The sequence below is a fragment of the Opisthocomus hoazin genome, chromosome 3, assembly GCF_030867145.1.
Source record: "Opisthocomus hoazin isolate bOpiHoa1 chromosome 3, bOpiHoa1.hap1, whole genome shotgun sequence".
Lineage (NCBI taxonomy): Eukaryota > Metazoa > Chordata > Aves > Opisthocomiformes > Opisthocomidae > Opisthocomus > Opisthocomus hoazin.
The window spans coordinates 54,804,831-54,826,128 of NC_134416.1; the positions used below are offsets into that span (position 1 = coordinate 54,804,831).

The 21,298-nt window shown below is 41.4% G+C and overlaps 1 protein-coding gene across 6 annotated transcripts in view; it reads left to right on the forward strand.

The window, feature by feature from the left end:
• The window catches only part of SLC35D4 (solute carrier family 35 member D4), a 56,517-nt gene extending 36,045 nt beyond the window's left edge, over positions 1–20,472 (forward strand). For 5 of the 6 annotated variants that reach the window (XM_075416322.1, XM_075416323.1, XM_075416324.1 and 2 more), the window contains 2 exons: positions 16,280–16,344; positions 19,779–20,472. In XM_075416322.1, coding sequence (XP_075272437.1) covers positions 16,280–16,344; positions 19,779–19,839 — 126 coding nt within the window. In that variant the 3' untranslated portion in view covers positions 19,840–20,472. Of the gene's footprint in view, positions 1–9,489; positions 9,628–16,279; positions 16,345–19,778 lie in introns of all 6 variants that reach the window. The other variant, XR_012763449.1, reaches the window with a different exon arrangement.
• Positions 20,473–21,298: the final 826 nt, after the last annotated feature.

Below are 21,298 nucleotides of genomic sequence, written 5' to 3' on the forward strand. Positions count from 1 at the left end.
CTGAAGTAGCGTCTTCTTTGCATGCTGCTGTGCTTAGGCAAAAGTGACAATGAGATTCTTGGCTGAAAATCACATTGCTTTCTTGGCGTGGACCTCATAAAGCTTCATGCAAAAACGTCACAAACTCCCACTGGAGTTCCATAAACACAGTGCGTTTTCATTCGGCAAAGATCCTGCCCTGCGTGCAAGGCAAGATCTCTGCTCACCCAACCTGGAAAAACTGACTGTGCAGCTGCAAGCCGAAGCCCCGGGAGAGAGGGAGAACGGTGTGCAGGACCTGACCAGGCTCTGCTGGTGGGTGCTCTCCGTGGCACCAGGGTTTGAAGTGCGTCTCTAATCCGAGAGAGCGAGTTTCCATGACCCTAAAGTTTTCAAGTATGCCAAGAGAGGGGTTCATAAGAGTAGAAGTGAGCTTCTTCCATCTGCGCACCTTATGTACTCTTATGCATGTGGATGTGCGCACGCATATACATAAAGATAATGAAAAGTGGTAAAAATCTTTTATTGATTTGTGGTTGGTCTTCACTATATGAAATATGTACATTTATTCTTGACACATGTATTTGATTCTTCTGAGTCACTGTGGGAACTATGCAGATACCTTGGAAAAGAAAATGTGTTTCTCAGCTGAGCTTGACAAGCAGATAAGGTAATCGGTGTGCTTTTAGGGTCTAGAAAAAAGACCATTTTCTGAAACCTTAAAAGTATAGGTTTTCAGGTGGTTTCCATGGAGACAGCTTGATAGTTACGTTGTAGCATCCAACACTAATTACACCATATAATTGTTGGGAAGACATCAGTCTCCATAACAACTCCTTTGTGTGCTACATGACCACTAAGCTACGTGTGGCACAGGCTCCCTGGGGCACTAATGCAATTGAAGGAAGCTGTCTCGTAGGAACAGCTGAGACTTGCTGGAGATTTTGAATCTCCAAGTAACGGAAGATTTAAATACGTACAGTAAGAGGTGTTATATAGGGCTGCAGTTGTGTATCCATTGAAAACGGCAGCTACACAACTTTTGGGAATGACATGGTCACGTTAATGAGTACATAAAGTTACGTGTTGTGACGTGGGGGTAGTAGTATCACAGCACGATTTTCAGCTGTGCTCAGTAGAATACATCCAGTCTCAGCAATCAATCTAATTGATAGATTGAGCCCTAAGAGATGCTCAGAATCAGTTTGTTTCCTTCTACCCATCATGATATCCATTTGAAGTGCATCATGTACATTTGCTATTGCTGTTTTCTTGAACATAAAGCTAACTGCAGGACCGCTAGCTTGAAGTAAGTCTTTGGAAGGTACTTTTACACCCCTACGCTTAACAAATCATCTCTATATATATGACAGTAGAAAATGACAATTTAAAAGTAAATTTTGTCAAGTCTAACAGAATTTTTAATTGCAGAGGGTGTGGGTTCATTGGTTCCTCTGCATAATAGATTCTTAGTCTCCCATGTTTTCATTTGGTCTCCTGGAGTTACTTACATACTGAGAGTTGAGGCTGGGAGGTGAATCATCAGTGTGACAAAGAGAAAACAAAAGAATAAGGACTGTTCTGGAAATTGTTTCCATTGCTAATGTACTGATGTAAATACCAAAATTATATGGGAGAATGTGCCCTATGTAACATACTCATATAGAAGGCTTCAAAGCTAGCTAAGGCTAGGCTTCCAAAAATGAGCAAAAATAACCACATTCCTCTCCCTTGCTAGTTCCCTTTTCTTTTCAGGACCTGGATCGCTAGCTGCCTTTTTGATTCTTAAAAACCTTCATGGGTGAAATGTCTCCAGACTGTCTCACAAATCTTGAGCCTGATCATTGAACCCTCTGATAGGCACATGGTGTCATGCTCTAGGTTGCGTTCTTCAGAAACTTCTCGTGTTAGCGAGCTGCTGCTGTCTGAAATGGGTCTCCCTGTCTTTCTCTTCCTCTTCCTCCCCAACTCAGGACCAATCTCGGCAAAATCTGAAGTGCATTCATTTCTTAGTCCCACTCTGTACCCCTATTTAAGGATTCAATTTTGACTTTCAACAGAGGTCAGCAAACAGCTGTAGGGCTGGGGGGGAGGCAGACTGAATGGCTTATGTCCTGTCCATAAAATATGTTGCCCCAAGGGGGCAGAAGGGAATGGTTCTTCTTGCAGAGTCGTCCCCACCCTTTCTGAGGGAATGGGGGGCCAAAGACTATGGTCAACGATAGTCATTTTTGTCACTGTCCTCCCGTGCATGGGACACACAGGGACTGCTAAGGCCCACAGGGCTAAGTGTGTGACCTTGTGTCATTGCTCATAAAAGGCGTTGCTCAGAATGGATTAGCTGTCTCAATGTTTTAAAAAACATTTTTTCAACTATCACATTTTTTTAAGGTTTCTGATGGAATATTTTGACCTTTTTGTAACAGTGAATGGTTAGAAAGACCTGGAAAGATGTTTGGTTTTGAATGGAAAAATAAAACCTTAAAGAATACCAGTTCTTCCTTGCAGTCCTTAGCATAATAATAGCATGTCCATTTCTTTCCATTACATCATTACTAAAACAGCATAAACACACCAGAGAATGGCAATGCAGAGACTGTGTCTCTGTTATTATTGTTGGGTTGTACGGAAAGGGGTCAGCAGGGAGACTTAGTTATCTGGTCTGGGAATTGTTTGTTTATGAATTAGGTTTTCCCAAAGGAGTCATGAGATGGGAAATACAATAGGAAATGGACTTTATACATGCACAGAAATACCAAAACTGTAAGTGTCATGCAGGAGAGAGGTTGATGGAAACTTGCTATTTTTGCTAACAGATTTTTAAAAAATACATGATTGCGCATCCTGAAATTTCCTATGCTATTTTTGATACTAGTGATATCCTCCACAGAGTTCTGAGTTAGTCACGACAGAAAAATGTTTTACATCTGATGATGTTGACAAGGAACATAAGCACTGCAGGTGTTTCTGTAGATTTTAACAATGGAAAAATGCGTTATATTGCTTTTCACTAAAATACTCCCTTTAAGCTAGGCATCCTCATTGTTTCTGACAATATCTTTGAACCCTTTCAGCATCATTTGTGCTTTCAAAGTTTAAGTAAAGCAACAGGCATAGAATCTGTTCTCTTGTAGCAATGATACTCGAGGCAAGAAGAGGTTTGAAGATGCACTCAGAAAACACACAGGTCTTTAACTGACAATGGCCTCAGTCTGCAGTGTTCAGCCTGAGACCTTCACGCAATCTTGCGTGGAAAGAGCAGTCACTGAGGATGCGTGCAGCATCCTACCCAGCACCCCCCTGGACAGCAAGGTCCTCCAGATATGGTCAGTCTTGGCACAACCGGCCAGTCCCCGTCTGGGTCATATGAGCCAGTTGTGGAGGTGGCTTCAGAGTGCACAGCTGGGTGGGTGTTCACCTGCCTGATTTCTGTGTGGAAAAGAAAAGTTCACTCTTGGCTTCCCAGGTTGCTCAGGGGATATTTTCTGCTGTCAGTCTTCTGGTCTGCTTTGTGGAGGTATTATCTGGTATAGGGAAACACCTAAGCACGTGGCTTTGGACTGAGTGTCTGGCTGACTTTTGAAAAGACGTTCAGTTCTTGTGATGCACAGAAACACGTTGATGTAGCTTGCGACATATCTGCCTTTGGCCCCATTTTTTTGCCTTAGTCACCTCACTGTTGAAGTTCTCTTTCAGAAGTTGTGGCTACTTGAACTATGTTCGTTTGCACTTTGAGAGAGAACAACCTGACAGGGGTTGAAAGTATCGGCCTGGTTAATTTGGACTTTGGTAAGAATTATGAAGTGGTGCACATAAAGTGCCAACGTATTCTGCCTCCAGGAAGCTCAAGTAATTTTTCCTATTCTTCATGTAGCCCAAATGCCAGGAGCTTTATGCTCTTCCTGCTGAACCCAGCTTTTTTTTTCTCCTGGATGCCAGCTGAGCCACCACTGAACCACTGCTGTGGGAGGTTGTGGTCCATCTGTGAGAAGTTTGGAATTGCCTCCTCTCCCACCTTTATTTGGAGGTCCTGATACTGCAAGGCAGTTATAGTAGCAGTTCCTGCCTGGTCTGCCTACTGGCCCACCCACGGGCACCTAGCACTTGGAGGAAGATGGACATAGGCAGATGCTGAGCTCGGTCCTTCCCAAGGAGCCAGCTCCTTTTGTGCCACGTATACATAGCAAACTGTCAGTTTGCCTGTTAAGTTTGCTGCTTAAGTGTGACAACGAAAAGCATGTTTGTCGTATCTGGGTTACCATCCTTCTCTGTCTCTTTGTGATAATCTCTATTTCGTGATCTCATAAGGGTTGGATGAGGTGAAGAATAACTTGGAGTGCCAAAAGGCTAGCTCTTGCTGAGCTTAACATAAGATGAAGTGTATTTTATTGCGGCATTTAACAGTGGCAGAGTGTTAGAACAGCTGACAGCTCCACAGAACTGAAAAGCAATACTTTTAAAATCAGATAGGTAGAAAATATAATTCTTTCACACAGTATACCATATTACTGACCAGTAAAATTCAGTGCATCAAACAGAAGATAATGCTGAGACAATTGACTGAGTGAAAGTAGAGAGAGGTGTGTATTTTTTGCAGGTCCAGATCTGCTCAAAAGGTTTCAGTGACTGGGTTGCTAGTAATTTCAGCAGAAGCAGATATTACATGGAAATCTGTCAAGGACAGAAGTGGAAAGATTAATAAACTGCATGCCATGGGATGTAAGTTTTCTATCGGCTAAGGGCAGGATGCAAATCCCTCCTTTTCTCTGGTGTGCACATCAACTGTGGACTTGCTGCATTAGGGGAGGACCATAAATTCTCCTGAATTCTCTGCTGTCAACAAATAATTGATTAAACAAACCCTTGGTCCACTCCAGCTGGTGTCCGTGATCCTAGCAGGTACAACACTTCACTGCTGTTGTTGTAGCTGCTGCAATGCTTACTCCATTACACAAATATTTAATAATTCATAAAATAAGAACAAGATGATGAGTCACATTGCCCTGTCAACTTCTGAGCTCAGAGGTTTCAGGAGAGAGACTAAATGGCAGGAGCAGTTTCAAGCCTTTGCAGTAATGGGGCAGCATGTAAGGAAAAGGGACTCCTTGACAGGCTGAAATGACAGAGGCAAAGTACTGTTAAGCATCATAATGCATGAAGCATTTACAAGAAACAGGAGGCACTGGGTCTAAAGTTTGGTATAACCTGGAAATGCAAATGTATTTCAGCTTTTGGTCAAATATACGTGCATCAACAGTCAATCTTGTGAGAGTAAAAATGGACAAAGCACTTCTTGGCAAAGTCAAAGAAGATCAAAGTTATTTGGCCTAAAGAAGGCTTCTTATATCCCTCATTAAATAACTTTTGTTGTCCTTGCTTGACAAAGCTTCAGCTGCATGGATTGTGCTTCTCATTTGCAGAACTGACCTGAACAGATGCTATAGGTCTGGTGCATGTCCACGCACCTGTATGAATCATGATTGATAGTGTTTCCATATCGGCAAAGCGTGCTTCGGGGAGAACGCACAGGAATTGCCCAGGGTTTCCCTTTGTCTCCTTAATACAAAACTGGAACACTGAGAGTAATAACAGTATCTGGATTACATTTTCAGTGGCTGCATTTAAGAGAAATATTTAAATATGAACAGAGGCACTGTTAAAATTGAGTTCTGTACTATAACCACTCTACACTTTACAGGCTGAAGTTTGGTGGCACTTCACCAGCTATCTCGTTAGTCACAGGAAGGGGAAATGTATGTTTTGGCCATTACCTCCAGTAGCGGAGGGCAAATGCTTCATGTTTTCACTTTCCCTTTATTATGACAGAAAGTCTGGTGTTTGTGTTTGAGTGAAGGTAGGGTGGAGCGGCTACTTCATGTTCAAAAAGAAATAGCAACCATAATTTTCAACCCAGTCTAGTATTTTATAGGGGGCAAACAGTTTTGGTTTTCTTTAAAAGTCTCAGGATATCTTTTGCTTTTTGCAGGAAAGCAAAATGAGTTATGATGTGCTTGTAATAGTTCCGTCCTATCTCATCAGTGATGTATGTTTATATATTTCTATGCTATACATAGTACATGTTTATATATTAATGCATATATAGATATATGTTTATACATTGATGGATGTAGGCCTTTCTGAAAAGTCTTGTTCATGTCTGATCATTGTAAATATGATCATGATATCCTGTTTCTCATAAGAGGAGAATTTTCTTACACAAATTCTATTATTTACACTCAGTAACCCACATATCCTTCTTTACTTTCTGTACTTAACTATTGTCATTCTCTGTGATGGCTCTTGTAAAGTTAAAGTTTAAGGTATAGCCAAGAATCAGAAAGGCTGTCTATTCACTACACATTAAATCTTTGAATGGCTGAGAGCTGCAAGACAAATGCCACGTACCTTAAAGGGGTGAAGGCAGAGGGTTCTGTAGAAGTGATTCAGAGGCAAGAGACAGATGGGCTTTTTTGCATTGTAGGATGGGGCTGGGCATACAGCTGGTTTCCAGAATGACCTAGTAACCACAGCTTCAGTATCCCCTAATGGCTCATTTTCTCCTGCAGCCGAACTGCTAATAAGATGCGTACAGTGCCAGAACAATAGCTTGGCCACATTTGTCTTATGAGGAATAAAAGAATGATGAAGTTAGACAACAATTCAGCAGTTCTTTTGGCATTCAAATGCTGCTCGGGGTTAAAAAATAGTTACCGTTGCATATTAATCTGAAAGGATTATAAAATAATCCTTGACAATGTATTAATCTGATAAAACAGGATGCTGAATGAGTTTAAGGAAGCTGATACAACTACCTACTACTTCAGTCTTGCACTTGCAGGATCAGTGTCTTGATTGTATTGGTCATCACATCCTGGAAAAGAAAAGAAAGCACAAAAAACAGCACTGAGAAAAATCTTCATAAGTGTGATAGAAAATAGAGGATGGATACCTAATTCCCTAAATACTGTAACTGCATACAAGTATCTAGGCGTAGAAATGCAGAGGATTATCTGCCCTCTAAATGCATATTAGGGATAATTAAGAAATCTGCTTTCTTATAGCAGTTGAAAAACTGATATGTAGAAATACTCCTCTGCAATACGGAGATTATTGGTTTGGGTATTGGTATGGTAATAAAAACACCTTAAAATATCTGATGATTTTGCAAGAGGTGAGCATTTATATTGCTTCTGTTCTGATAACATCTTAGAGGGCAGGTTGCTGATTGTGTTTGTCATTTGATCTGCTCTCACCCTCTATTTTAGTGTGTTTTATATGCAACATGTACCTGATTTTAAGATGGATCAGATGTTAATTGCTATGAAAACCAAATAGATTCATTTACACTAGAAGTAAGTTTTATCATTATTGTTAGGCATTTGACTGCCAGGGCATGTTTAAGCACTGGTTGCTTTTGAGTCACAGTGCACAGAACTAATTGTGTTCTTAAAGAACCCCTGGAATTTACCATTATTGTTTAATAATGCTCAAAAAAATAAGGAGAAATAAAATATTGGGAAAGGACAGAAGAGAGTGACCAAACCTCCTTCGAGAAAAATCTGCTTTAGGGAAGCTGTAGATCTATTTAGGCAAATTATATTTAGGTAAATATGAAATAAAGGATCTGAAAGAAATTTACAGCAGCTGGTAAAACTTCTGTGTGGCTGGATCAAAGCTATGTGGATCATGAAGTTGCTGACTCTGTCACTGTTGCCATGGTGCCACCGTTGCCATGGTGCCAGCATCACTTATCATTTAAATAACAACGCTGCCCAGGCCCATGCACCTCTTGATCAAGGGTGTGTGTCAGGGAGGGTTAAAGGCTTTTCTGCCTTCCAGAGAGCTGAGCAGAGTCCACCTGTGAGCAGTGTACTATCTACTGAACTCATAGACTGACAGTCTCCAGGTAAGTCTGTTAGGAAAAAAAAAAAACCCTTAGGGCATGTCTGCACTTTGGTCAGGCTGTGAGGGTAATGCAGTAGACATGCTTAAGTTAGCTTTAAACTAATGAGCAGGACTAAGCAAAACCTGTTTTGCTTTCCCCCTTTCTCCCGTGTATTTCACTTTGGATTGTTCCTTTCCCTTGTTTGGGCTGCTCAGCTTTCCAGGCAGGATCATGGCAATGCTGTTTCCTTTGGGAATAGCCAGTATTTTGGTGGTGCAAGGCTAAAGCTTCATTACTTTTCCTTGGAAAAAGCTGTGTCTCTGCTTAAAATCGTTCCCTGTTGGTTAGATTTATTAATGCTGCACCTTCAGGGGGCTGTATTAGCAGCTAAAGCCATTAGGTTAAGCAGGGTATTTTGTCTTGCCTTTTGACAGGTAACAACAGACCCTCAGAACAAAGTTCAAAACTTTCACAGGTCTTTTCAGTGTGTTGATTAATGCACCTGAATCCACATCTAGGGGAAGGAGGCTTTACAGGAGAGGTGGTCGGAGGAATTTTGCCTACATTTGCTGTGTCTCTTTTAACCTGACATTGACTTTGGCTCTTTAAAGATGGTTTACAAGGAGCCTTCAAGCTTCTAGAGATGATCCAGGTTGCACGGAAAGCCTTCTCATTGCAATAGGCAGCATGTTTGAAAGCTTCCAGGGAAATTTTTATTTCTGAGGTAGATCCCCCCGCAAAGCTGACCAGAAATTGAACAGTTAATGCTTGTTTGATTTTAGTCTGGTTCTGCATGCAGTATTCATTCATATACTGTGCAGGACTGGGAAGATCTTCTGTGCACAGTATCTGCAGCTGTTAGTAGTGCTTTATTTTGACAAATGACCCTGGGGAAAAAATAGTATATTCATTTTTTTCTCTGTGTTTTCTTTGTATTTGATTTTTTTCCCTGTCTTATTCACAAGCACTCTGGTTGTACTTGATTTTAGTTCTAGTCCTCTTTCTTACGAGGAAGGGTACGTACCACGTTTGTCCTCTTCAGCAGGGATTTTTGCTGCCCACTTGCAGCAGGTATCCAGTGCCTGTACCAGCCTTGCACAGTCGGTGAGCTTACTGGCAGTCATTGGTGCCTCTCGTCATTTGTTGATGACTTTCTGCATTTTGTGAAACTTCACAGTCAGCCCTGCTCTACAAAGATCTCCTCTCAAGTCAGGGTTGTTTCAAAAAGGCTTGCCAGTATGCACTGGACCGCTTTAGTCAGAGTTTAGACAGGGGAGATCCAGGACCCTCGGTGTTTTGCCGTGTATTCGGCTGTCCCAGTCAGTGTCTTGTTCATCTGTTTCTGTAGCTGCTGGATCTCTCCGAATCCAAGTATTCTTGCTGAGGTGCAGAGAAGTTACCCATCTGGCCATGTTTGGTTGCCTTAATTTTGGATGAAGCAAAGTGGAGGAGAGCTAGATAACAATGGCTTGTACTCCAGCTGAGATGAAAAGTGTATGTAGACAAGGAGCAGTGGTGTTAATAGCTTAGAAAACTCATGTGAATTAATGAATACAGAAGATGGCATTTAAGGATTAACTGTTCCGTTTTTCCTGTTCTTATGATTTTTGTTTCATTTTTGCTAGATCTCCATACCTGACTTAACATTCAGTGTGCACATGTGTACATATGCTTGTTCTCAAGTAGACATATTTATACAAAAGAGATGTAACTCTGAAATCTAGAAAATTATTTCAGTGGCCTTCCCTCAAGAAACAAAAAAGGTATGTATTGTTACTGATGTTTGTCTGCTGTAATTTTTGCCTTTTTGGTAGTGTTGGGTTATCTTGATGTAGCTGTTTTCAGTGGCACTAACAGTGATCCATTTTCCTGGTGATTTTGGATGATTATCTTAGCAGCTGGTTAAAACATGCAGAAGAGGGACAAAACAAATATTATGTCTATAAAAAGCTTGATATTGTTTTAATTCCACTAGTAGAATGAAAACAAAGGTTACCTCCATCAGAAGCTTTTTCCTGATGTTTTGAGAAGATGACATGATGATAAATAGAATGATTTGTTTTGAACAGTGAGTGAACTTGATGAGCCATTTCAAAACACTGTCTTCAGAAAAAATACGCGTTTTTGTAAGGACAGATGTTCTGGCAGTTTGGGGAAGTGAGGTTAGAAGGATTGGCTCTGTGTACACAAACTAAGGAAAACTTTTGTAAAGTATTCTGTGTTCACTTACAGCAGGAACTATGGCATTTAACTTTCTAGCAGTATAACAGTGAATCAGGGGAAACATACTTTTTACATGGTATGTACAAGTATAGTTGTAATATTAACAAATCATGGTCATGTCTGGAATAAATCCCCCATATCTTTCCATTCCAGATAGGAAGATTAAATCAGAATCTAAATTTTGAAAATGTCCTCATCCGTGTTCTTGGCTATATAAACAACATGTTCCTGAACACCTCAGAAATGCTAGATATTCAAAATGTACAGCCAGCTTTTGCAGCTTGAAAATCTTTCTCTAAAGTAATTGTAAAGTCAGAGATGGAAACGATGAACGATAGCTTGGTCAAGAATGACACATATATCTGGCCAGTGCTGGCTGGTTTGAGCTGATTGAGAATTGACACCGTAGAGGCTATGGGATAACTGCACCTGGTTGGTGGAGAAGACAAGGCAGCAAAGAATGCAGAGTCCCACATTTCTGTATCTCCCAGGATCCAAGTTTCTGCCTTGGCAAGGACCAGGAACCCTTAGGATGCTGTTGCCATCTCCTGTCTTCAAGCCACATTTCAGACTTACCAGAATTTTCTGATGTTATGTGGTCAAGAAATAGATCTAATAGGGAAGCTGGGTCAACTGTGGTCTTGCCTGTTCGTAAGGTCCTCCAGCAAGCAATTCTCCAACAGTCTTTATTTTTTATTTCATTATCTATAAAACTAAATTAATTTCTAATTCTAAATTTTTTTCTATTTTTTTAAAACAACTTTATGAAACAAATTTTGATTTCTCTTCTAAACATCTTTTCTTGTCTGACCATGATGTGATTAGGAGAAAGGAGGGCATCCATTGATGAGTTGTGTAGTGGTCTGTCTATCAAAATTCCTTGGGAACTCTTTAAAGCTAGTGTTAATAGTGCCTCCCTCCACTCATGAACCACTAAAGCAAATTTACACATGCAAATACATTCTTTCCTGTGCCTCCTTGTTGCCCATGCAAGGGTGATATTGTGTGCTGGATTTGTCCCTGCTGCGCTCCCACACATTAGTATATTTCTGCTTTATGAATCTTCGTCTGTTACCCACCATTTCAGCGATGCCGTCGTCATTCTTGTTGCCAGTCATTCAGCCCAATAAGAAGCAAATTCTGGACCTGAGGAATTGAATCCCCTGTTTTCTTTGGATCCTGAAGTAGGGCACTGTGTTGTCCTTCAGAACAGCTTGTTAAATGTAAATGACTGTGTAAGCAGTGTGGGGGATGTTATGTGGCATCCAGGCCTGCCTTTGGTTCCCAGAATGATGGGAATGCCTGAAGTTTTCACGCTTTTTTGTGAGGAACTGAATTTGGGCATCTCTTCTAACCAAGAAGTTTGAAACCTCTGACTGTCCCACTTCTTGTTGGTTAACCCTCCGGAGCCCCACATCCCTCTGCCTTGCCAGGCTGTGGTGTACCTGTACCCAAAGCTCAGCCTTTCAGGCAGGCATTTCACCACTGAGGAGATACAGACTTTTTTCCTCCTGATTCCTCATGATCCTTCCTTAAAGCTTCACCATAGTTCATGTCTCACCAACTTCTGATGGCCATGATTTCTCTGATGCACAAACCGTAGAGCTTTTGGATGTCTGTGGTCATTAGTACCATGAGTTCAGCCTCATCTGTTTCTGTTTCGATGTTTACAATGAGCAGGTCTTTCCTATTGCTGAATCTCCTCGAAATACGTTGCTCCTATTCAGAAACTGGAGCAGGGATCTCACAAGCTTTGTTTCCCTCTTTAGGGACCAGGTTGTAAGGTGATGAATGAGTCTGTACTTCTCTGCTGTCCCACCCTTTCGGGGGGGGTCCAGCCCCTCTTCTGGTACACACTTGTAAAAGGGATGGTGGTTTAAGACCCTTCTCAGTGGCACAATCCAGGCACAGGGCTGGGTTGCCCTCTGTTTTCTCCCCTGGTTCTTCTTCACTCCCTGTACTAGAGCAGATACGTAAAGAAGTCCCTTCTATTCTCTTTCGCTACCTAACTCTTCAGACGCAGTCTTTGTTCCAGCAGTCCTGCAGCATTCTCCCTGTGCTTGAGCTGATGCTGCTCTATTCCGTCTTCTCCTTCCTGGTGGGACCTGCAGTCCTAGCTCAAGCAGGCTATCTGCATTAGCGTTGAAACCGTTTCATCTAGAGGAAGTTGGGCCAGGCTAATGGATTTCTGCAAGTTGTGTCCTCCAGCAGTGGAGGAGATCAGCCCGCTCTCCTCTTATGCACAGACCTCATCCCAGGTAAGTATCCATCACAAGTATACACTTACTGCCTTCAATGCTGATACACATTATAAAGAGCTAGAACTGTTTTTGGTTGAGGTAACAAACACACTCTGAAATGCCAAGGTTTTTGTTTATTTATAAAATTACACGTAAATAATTCAGTGATTGGAACTATAGAAATCGTTGTGATCAAAGCAAATAGGTGTTAATAAAGTGTTCCTTTAAATGGGTCTTGTTTCCACGTTACAATGGAGTGACACATAAATTTAGAGTGATTTATTTTAAGAAACAGTCTTTTTTCCCTTTTTTTTATTGAGCAAGGAAGGGTTTGAAATAGTTTCTCAGGAACAATTTCAGCTCACATGGAAATGTTTTGTTACATGATGCTACACTTGGATTTTTTCCTTAATTACTGAAAGCTGTGTCAGAATTTTGTAGGAATGTTCACGGTATGAATGTTTTTAAAAATAGCTTTTGCAGTACTACCTGGTCCCTTTAAGCAAGTAGGCAGAGTCCATGGAGCTATTCCGGTTCCTAAAATTGTTGGGGTTCAACCATCCAGTCTGTATCATTTGGTAGAATTAGTAACTGTATGTCAAAATCATGGGGAATTTTGTTCAACATATGCTGGTTATAGCTAAAATTTTCCTTTCCACTCCAAGTTTTAAAGATTCAGCACCAAAATATATTTAGAAATCATTAACTTTAGTTTGCCCTTTTACTTGCTTTCTTTTGTCTTGGAAGCTCATTTCTTTTCCGAAGGCATCTGAATGCCTAGGAGGACAACTGTGACCTTTAAAGTAAAGAAAGAGAGATTACTGCACTTAGCATGTTGTGGTTTGTTTTTTTTAAAGGACATTCAGAACATCTCTGTAGGTGGGGTTTTTTTAAAACTAAATGTGCACTTAAAACACTTCAGAAAATGCTGAAATGTACTTGAAGGAAAATTACCTTCTGAACTGTGTCCTTAGACTTTAGATTCTTCCCCTGGAACAATTATATGGTTAGCTTCCCTGAAAACTTGTTTTTCATTTTTAAATGTGTTCTTTTTTTAGATAAACAATCAAAGGTGGACGTTTTAGCAATGCGTTTTCTTTTTGTTATGTTAGGTTTTTTTTCCTTACACACGCTTACTTTATGTGCTCTTCCAGCCCACATTTTGTTTCTCTTTGGCACTGAGACTCTCTTACATAATTTTTCAAAAATACAATAGTGTTCTACTGCAGTAGTCCAAAAGGCTACAGCCTGCATTTTTGCATAGGTTTGGGATGATCGCAGTAGAATGGTGTATTGTTTTGGATAAGGCCTGTTTTCGGAGGGTTCTTAAATGCCTGTTTCTCTGTTCTTGGCCTCTTCTCAAGTTTCTAGTAAACAGAACTCTACAAGGGAGTGGGTGACACAACTTGAACTTGTGTCAATTCTCAAACACAGCACTTCAGTTTCTTTCAGGAGAACAGCTTAAAGAAAAGAATGGTCTAAAGATACCACAGCTGCCATCCTTCATTAGTTCCTGTTTACATGCTTACTAATGAATATTGAATAAATTAGTATTAGACTAAGATAAGCTCAGTGCAGTTACTTCTGCAGTCATTCACACTGATGTAAATGAGAAATAGTTCTTTTAGGTCAGTGCAGCTGCTGCAAGGTGTGCCCAGCCTGCTAGAACAAGATGTGGATGTATTTTAGAGAGCTGCATTTGAACTGGTGGATATCCAGCCTAGGAGCTGTGTTTAGTCAAAGTTCATGAAAGATTCAGCTTCTGCATGGGTTAGACTTCCACTCTTTAGAGTAGGTGCCATCTCCCTCTGGCTGCAAATGACTGAGACAGGCCAAGGTGTGGCCTGAGTGTGGACAAGTACAGTACAATCTTCTTGAGTTTTGAAGAATAACACTGTTACTTGTCCTTCTCCTCTGTCAGGCTCTTTTGGGTGTGTCGAGTCATGTTTGCTTATATGTACGCATACAAGGCTGTAGGGTAGTGCTGATACATATCTTTGATTTTCCACTGGAGTAGGACCTCACTTTTTCTGTTATCTTCAAGCTTTACAGCATTGCCCCTGATGTCGCACTGCTATGATAGGCAGTGTGTAGCTACTCAAGTCAGATGAATGAATAGTTCGTATCAGCAGGTATGTCTGTGTTTGTTTTGATACCAGCGATTCAATTGCTATGCAAGAACGGACTGGATCCGCAGTCTCATGGTATCCCTCCTGGATCATGTCCATCTCCTGCCTCATTCACCCTGCAAGGTGCCCCTGCGGTAGGCGAACGGAGAACAGTCAAGAGTGTTACATGTGGCAATCTCTAGGAAGAAAAAAGCTGTCTCCTGCATGCCTGAATCTCCCTGAAGCATAGAGCATCCGCAGATGGGCCAGAGGAGGCACTCGCTGTGTAGTCCCCATTGAGCACCGTGGCTTACTCCCACTGCGTGGTCTCGCTGCCAGCTTTCCATTATTGTCCCCTCTCCAGCTAACTCCTAGAGCAGGGCTGCAGAAGTGACGTACAACCACCTCTGCTTCGTCCGCTGCTGGTGGTGATCCTGCACTGATGGTGGTCCAGGCAGATTCAGACCCTGCCTTTTGAGATGCACCCACAACCGGTGTAGTGGGTATTGACCTACAAACGGCTAGTCCAAGGTCGGGTGCGCAGAGCCTACTCTAAAATGGCATTTGCTTCCCTACTGCACATGTAGTAGTGTTTTAACAAGTTACAGATTACAGAATGAAGTTTCTGCTGTCTCCCCTGGGAGTCAACTAGACAAACAACGATTAGGAAATCTTAGCTGATAATTGTTTAAATGTTTTGTTTCTTAATTTCATCTTTTTTCCTTGGGCAATTTTGTATTATCCTAAACAGTTCCTTTCATTCCTCAGTGCTTGTGTTTCCCAAGTATTTGTAAATCACTACCAAGTCTTCCTTTCCCACAGGCACTGCTTATCCTAACTGTTGACTGAAAATCAGTCCCTCCATCTAATGACTCTGTCACTGTTCTCTGAACTCTTTCCATTTTACATTATCCATCTGGCAACAAAATGTCCAAAACTGCGTGCAGGCTGCAGATGTGGTAGCTCCGTAGCTGTTGAGGCAGAGATCTGTTACGAACCATTGTATGTCGGGATCTAGCTGTTCCCAGGATCAGTACTGTGAAAATGTAAAGTTACCTGCCCTCAGCTTCTCTGCTTAGGACACCTTGGTGTAATGAGAGGTTTGTGAGGTAAACCTGCTGAAGTTGCGTTGTTTTTCTTTACCCCTATTCCTTTCTTTGGCTTTTCTAAACCACAAACACATTTCGAGCTCTTCTCCTCAGAAATACAAGCCTGGGATCTGACTGCTTTCCCCAGTCTGCTCTCTGCACATAAAAGCTAGTGGGTTTCCAGGCCAGGCCAGCTGGGATGTGTGGTAAGGGACCCTCTGCTCTGGTTCCCTGCCCTGCCTCTGCTGAGTCCCAGGTTCTGTAGGAGTCAAAACTGAACTGCAGTGCGTGACCGTCATGCTATTTTCTCCACTGCTTTCCCAGCCTAACGAGCAGCGTGTTTTGCATGTGCTTTCCCAGCAATACCCCACAGTCAGGTTCCTGCCCCAAGCTGGCTGCGCAGCTTTTGTATCCCTCTCTGTCAGGTCTTTTTTCCGCTCCTTCTGGCCTGCCTCCCAGTCTCTAGAGGGGAAAGGAGGTGCCTGTGTGTAGTCTCTGTACTTGCATCAAGACAGAGGGTAGGAAGGAGTGGAAGCTCCGTGTTTAGCAATGTCTCACTCTTTAGCATTGGGTTACTCCTGTCCATTGAAGATCTATTTTAGGTGCTGCATCTGATGGTTAAGAAAATAAAGGAAACAAAAAAAGAAAAGAAATGTGACTGGACATGCAGAAATTTAATTTCATCAAAAGTATTTCAGTTTTGTGATGTCACAAGTTCACAAAGTGCTTTATTTTTTTCTCCTTTCAATTTAATAGGTTATCACTGCTAGTTTATCACCGTTGTTCTTTGTCATGACTGCCAACCTACTAACAATTTCTTGGTAAGTGCCTACGTGAGTGGTTTTTGTTAACAGTAAAAATGAATTTCCACACAGTGCTTCATGTGGAAATACTTTTTAAATGTCAAGTTCTATTAGTGCCAGTAATATTTTGCATGTAAGGGGAACCAGGTGTGCAGTGATGGATGCAGTACAGTAATACAAATAGAAGAGTGTTTCTCCCCCCTCTGTGGGAGAACGTGGACATTTCGGACATTAAGTCTCACCGCAATTCACTTGGCATGTTTTAGAGCTACACAAATGGAAGCAGTAGGCAAATAAATCACCCATTCAAAGTCATGCTATAAATTAGTGGTGGAATTGGAAATAAAACACAGGAGTCACGGTTTGGTGACAGCATCTTTTTAACCAATAGAGTGCATTCAAGTTTCCCTAACCCAAAGTGTGCTGTGAATGCATAAAATGAAAGTAGTAGAAAAATGAAATAATGATGATAAACTTTTTCCAAAGCTGTATCTGGGTTTTGTGACATGTGGCCACACATTACACATCACCTAACCTGAGATTTTTAGGCAGTAATATAAAGTACTGGGGTGCAAACTCCTTTGGTCAGAGACAATGTTTTTGGTCTGTGTTTGTATAGCACCCAGTGAAAGGCAATCCCAGCCCATGGCTGATGCTCCTAAATGCTTCTGCAATGCAAATAGCAACTAGATCGGGGCTTAGGCATGTATCTCTGAGGACAGATTTGTTGTTGGAAATAAAAATCTGCTTATTTTTGAAAAGCTTTAAGCTTCCTTTTGTCCCCTAACAGTTTGATTGCCATCCTAAAGATTCAGCTCTGCACTGAATGGAATTAGCATATTCTTTTTTCAGGTGTGATAAAGAAGTTACAGGAAGCAGAATCTCAGTTTAAACTAGCCCCATATACATGTCTGTGAATACACATCCCCGTATGTATGTTAGGGCATGTAATCTCAAATATTAAAGTAAGTCATGTGTGATGTTGTTTAGCTCTTGGAATACATTTATGTGGCCTATGTGTGTAAGAGGCTGAACTAATAATCAGTGTACCTAAACCACTCCTAGTCTAGACTGTTAACTTCCCATTCCTCACCATGTTCTGCATGTGTTTGTGCAGGTCTATCATGTGCATGCTAGAGGTGGCCTTTTATAATACGTGTGTATTCACTGACCTGTATACTAAAAAAATCATGTGTACCTTTGGTAATGTGAGCACCTGGACCTGTATAGTTGCACACATACTGCGTGCCCTGTATGCACCGAAAGTAATATATGAACACATCTGCATCTTAAAAGAACCTTTGCTTTACCCCTTAGGCCACTGTTATGCTTTGATTGTCATAATTCAAAAAGATAACCATTTAGTTATTTATTTATTTGAGTTCTGTTATTCCTTGTGCATCAGCAGTGCCTTGGCTTATCAGCAAAGCTCTGGAAATAGTTTGTTAGACGACAGCAGCTGCAAAGCTCTCATGAGATCATTAATCACCGAGTTTTTTAGTGTTGCTCCAGTGTTGTCATGGACAATATCATATAGTGATTTCTGAGTGATGGGCAAATGCAGTTAGCTGTCACCCCACAATAAACAGAAGCCGGGGGATTTGCCAGATGGTAAACTGAAGGTAAATCAATCAAGGGTTGGCATTTAGCCATGGTTTTTGCTCTGCTTCATCTTGGAAGTCATAGTGATGGTTTCTATTAGCCTAGTAATCTGGATTGCGTGGGCATGTGAATGCCTGAGATTTCAAATCCTTCAGAAAAGGATTCTTCTTTTCTGATGTAGGACATAAAATATTAAAGAACAATTTAGATGCAGGCATCTTTACAGATCAGGGCTGTACAGTTTGCTATCTTTTGTACAGAATTGCCAGTCTAATTTTTAGAATGATACATCAAAGATAGTTTTCTTTTTTTAAAGCCTCTGTTAAAAATGTTCTAGAAAACAACATATCTATAGAAATGGAAAAAAAAAAGTAATTTCTAAGGCTATGTTGACTTTAGGTCTTTCTATATGCAGTAGGTTTTTTTTCTTTAGGATAAAGAATACATTATTCAACCTTAGCTTCCAAAGGAATTAATGCAGAGGGTATGTTTATAACTGGGGCTGAAATCCAGGCAAGACATGGGGGTTAACCCTCTCCAGAGAAAAGTGCTCAGAGGTTGTTAGTGATTACGGGCAAACAGATTCACGTTTTAGATCTTTTTGCAAAGCTTGCAGCCCTTTGCTCCTTGTTGGGAATTCCCCGTCCAAAGGTGTTCTGTCTCCGCAGTGAGCTGTCTGCAGACTGTCTGTAGCACCTACTTTCCAGGGCTGTTTACTGTGTAATTGTAAGATACTGTACTGTTGTTATACAATGTTTGTTCCTCTCAGGAACAAGGGCAATTATATGATTTTTAAAACAGCTCACCAAAGCTAAGACTTAAGTGAATGTAATGCTATTAAAGACCAGAGAGCCATCAGCTTTACATGTGCTTTTTTTCCTTGGGGAAAAAAACCCTGCCCTCTAACAAATGAACTTAACAGAAATTTGTTTTGTTTATAAAGTTCATTAAGGAGCTTTTCTGTTTCATAAGCTAACTAAGCCATGAGGCTAAGATGAAAGGTCAGTACACTTGGCTTTGCATTGTTATAGAAGGGGAGACAAGTTGGTATCCTACCATATTCCTGTCAGCTATAATAGGTAGCAGAGGAGATTTGGGGATTATTAACTATTGCACGGATTGGGTGAGTTGATAGCTTATGTCAGTGAATGGTTTTGTTTGTAAAAGCATTCATCCTGATTTGGAGCCCCGCTTCTAGCCTGAGGCTTGGAGAGAAGCGGTAGTGCCAGCACTGCACTGTGAGAACACTGGGCTGCGGCACACGTGCTGCTGCAGCTGGTCAGGTTCCTTCACCAGGTTCCTCACAAAGAGAAGTAAACATGGGGATTTCTATGGGCCTCGCTATGCCAGTGGGATCTTCCCAGAGCAAAGTTCTTTTTCCCAATTTCTGCAGTCCCCAAAACCTAGGCTTTACATCTCCTCCTCACTTTGTCAAGTGGCGAGTTTTCAGGGCAGAGCACGAACAGGAAATGCAAGGGGGAATCGTTAACCCAGTCAGGCTCAAACTCTCCTGCCTTCCTTTCCTGTTCTTGCTAGTGTATGGGTGTGCAGCTATTCTTGTAACTGGGTTCAGCCTTCTCTATCTAGGTTTCTGTCTTGTGTATTTTCACATGAATACCACCAGCCCTAAAATGTAGGAAGGGTAGTTTCTGATGAGGTCAGTTAAGTAAGACATTACTGGTTTCAGCCTCTTCTTAGCAAGATGAATGAATAAATCACCTGGGTTACTGTCTCTAGGTTGAAACGTGTTTAGACAAAATAATACCTTTCTCTTAATGATGTGCTGTTTGGCATTGTATCAAGTAGAGGGACTTGCCTGATGCTAAATTTGTGGTATACTTTGTTTACAGCCTTGTCATCAGTGGAGTCGGAGAAGCTTTGCTTGTTTACACTGAAAGGACAGGCACATAAAGAGGAACCAGATCTCACCAGCTGCGAAAGAGCTGACCTGCAGCCTAGAGACCCTATCATGAGTAAAATGCGGCAGCAGGAATGAAGAAGTGCAACCAAACACAAGGAAAGAGACCTATTGTTCTTCTATTAAGAAAGAAAGACTGCGCTATTAATAGTGCTGGTAAGAGAGAGAGCAGCATAGTTGGCAGGATGGTTAGGAGCCTTTGCCTCAAAGCACAAGACAAACTATTTCTGATTGATGTGGTAAAGGAAAAACTGCACTGTCTCATGCTGTTGGCTCTGTGTGAGAACTTCTCAGCAGCAGCTTCTTGCACCGGGAACTGAACTCAGGAAAAGCAGCATTCCCCACTGGATGCCCCCAGTTTTTCTGATGGAAGCTGACAGCAGGTTGAACCAAACAATGTCAGAGCCCAGATCCTGCCCTGAATTCAGGATTGGGAAGGATGGATTTTGTCTCCAGCTGTTCTGTAAGCAGCAAGCTGCTGCACACAGGTCTCTAGTCACGTCGTCTGAACTGGCACGGTGACCGAGGCCCCGGGGCTTCAGGAGATAATCCTCTTCTGGAACTGTGGCAGTTTGACAGCTTTGCAGAGTGGAGAAATCAGCAATAAATCTCAATATCTGTAGTGATTACTCTTTGTGTACTTTTTTTCCTCTCCCATTCTCCGAGATTTCTCTTGAACTCTGCAAATTTTTGTCAGCTGGAGGGGGTGGAGGGATACATGCTGTTCCCAGCAGTGGTTTGTCTCTTAAATTATTGCAAGAGGCAACAAAGTTTATGAACCTTGAACGAATGTCATAAAGAGTGTAAGGTGATTCATCTCAAGAGTTCTTAAAATAATTTAATTTCTGGTTGCTTAATGGCTATTAGAAATTAGTCTTGATGTATTAGTGCCTAGGAAGGCAATCTGTGTGAAAGTAATATTAAATGGTGAGTTGATAACATTGTGAGGAAGGTCTACACGGTAAAGGAGCTTGATAACAAATCTTCAATGAGGAGAGGGACTTGTCTCACATGACATTAGATATCTAAAGTGTAGTCCATTAATCTAAGTTGACAAAAGTTTCCTTCATAGTCAATGGACGGAGAGAGAGGTGATTCTTCCTGAATAGATTGCTGTCTTATTATGACTGAAGGACCCTCTGGAAGTGCTCATCTCTCTGTAGTTGGAAAGTAGGTGACTAGTCTGGACAAGACACATGGCTTTTAGGAGGCCACAGTTAGCGGAGGCATATCTGCTTCAATCTATCATTCCACCACGTGGGTTTTAAAGTATAGCTACATTTGAGCTTCAAATAAAACACCATAGTTTAACAAAAAAGGTAAATTTTACAAAAGATTGCAGTCAATTTCTGTGACTGGAGAGTTCTAGATAAAGATTAGTTTGTTTTCAGAAAAAAATGCTGTAGTTTAAAAAAGAGAATTCAGAGAAGTACTCTGGCCTGTATTGTACCT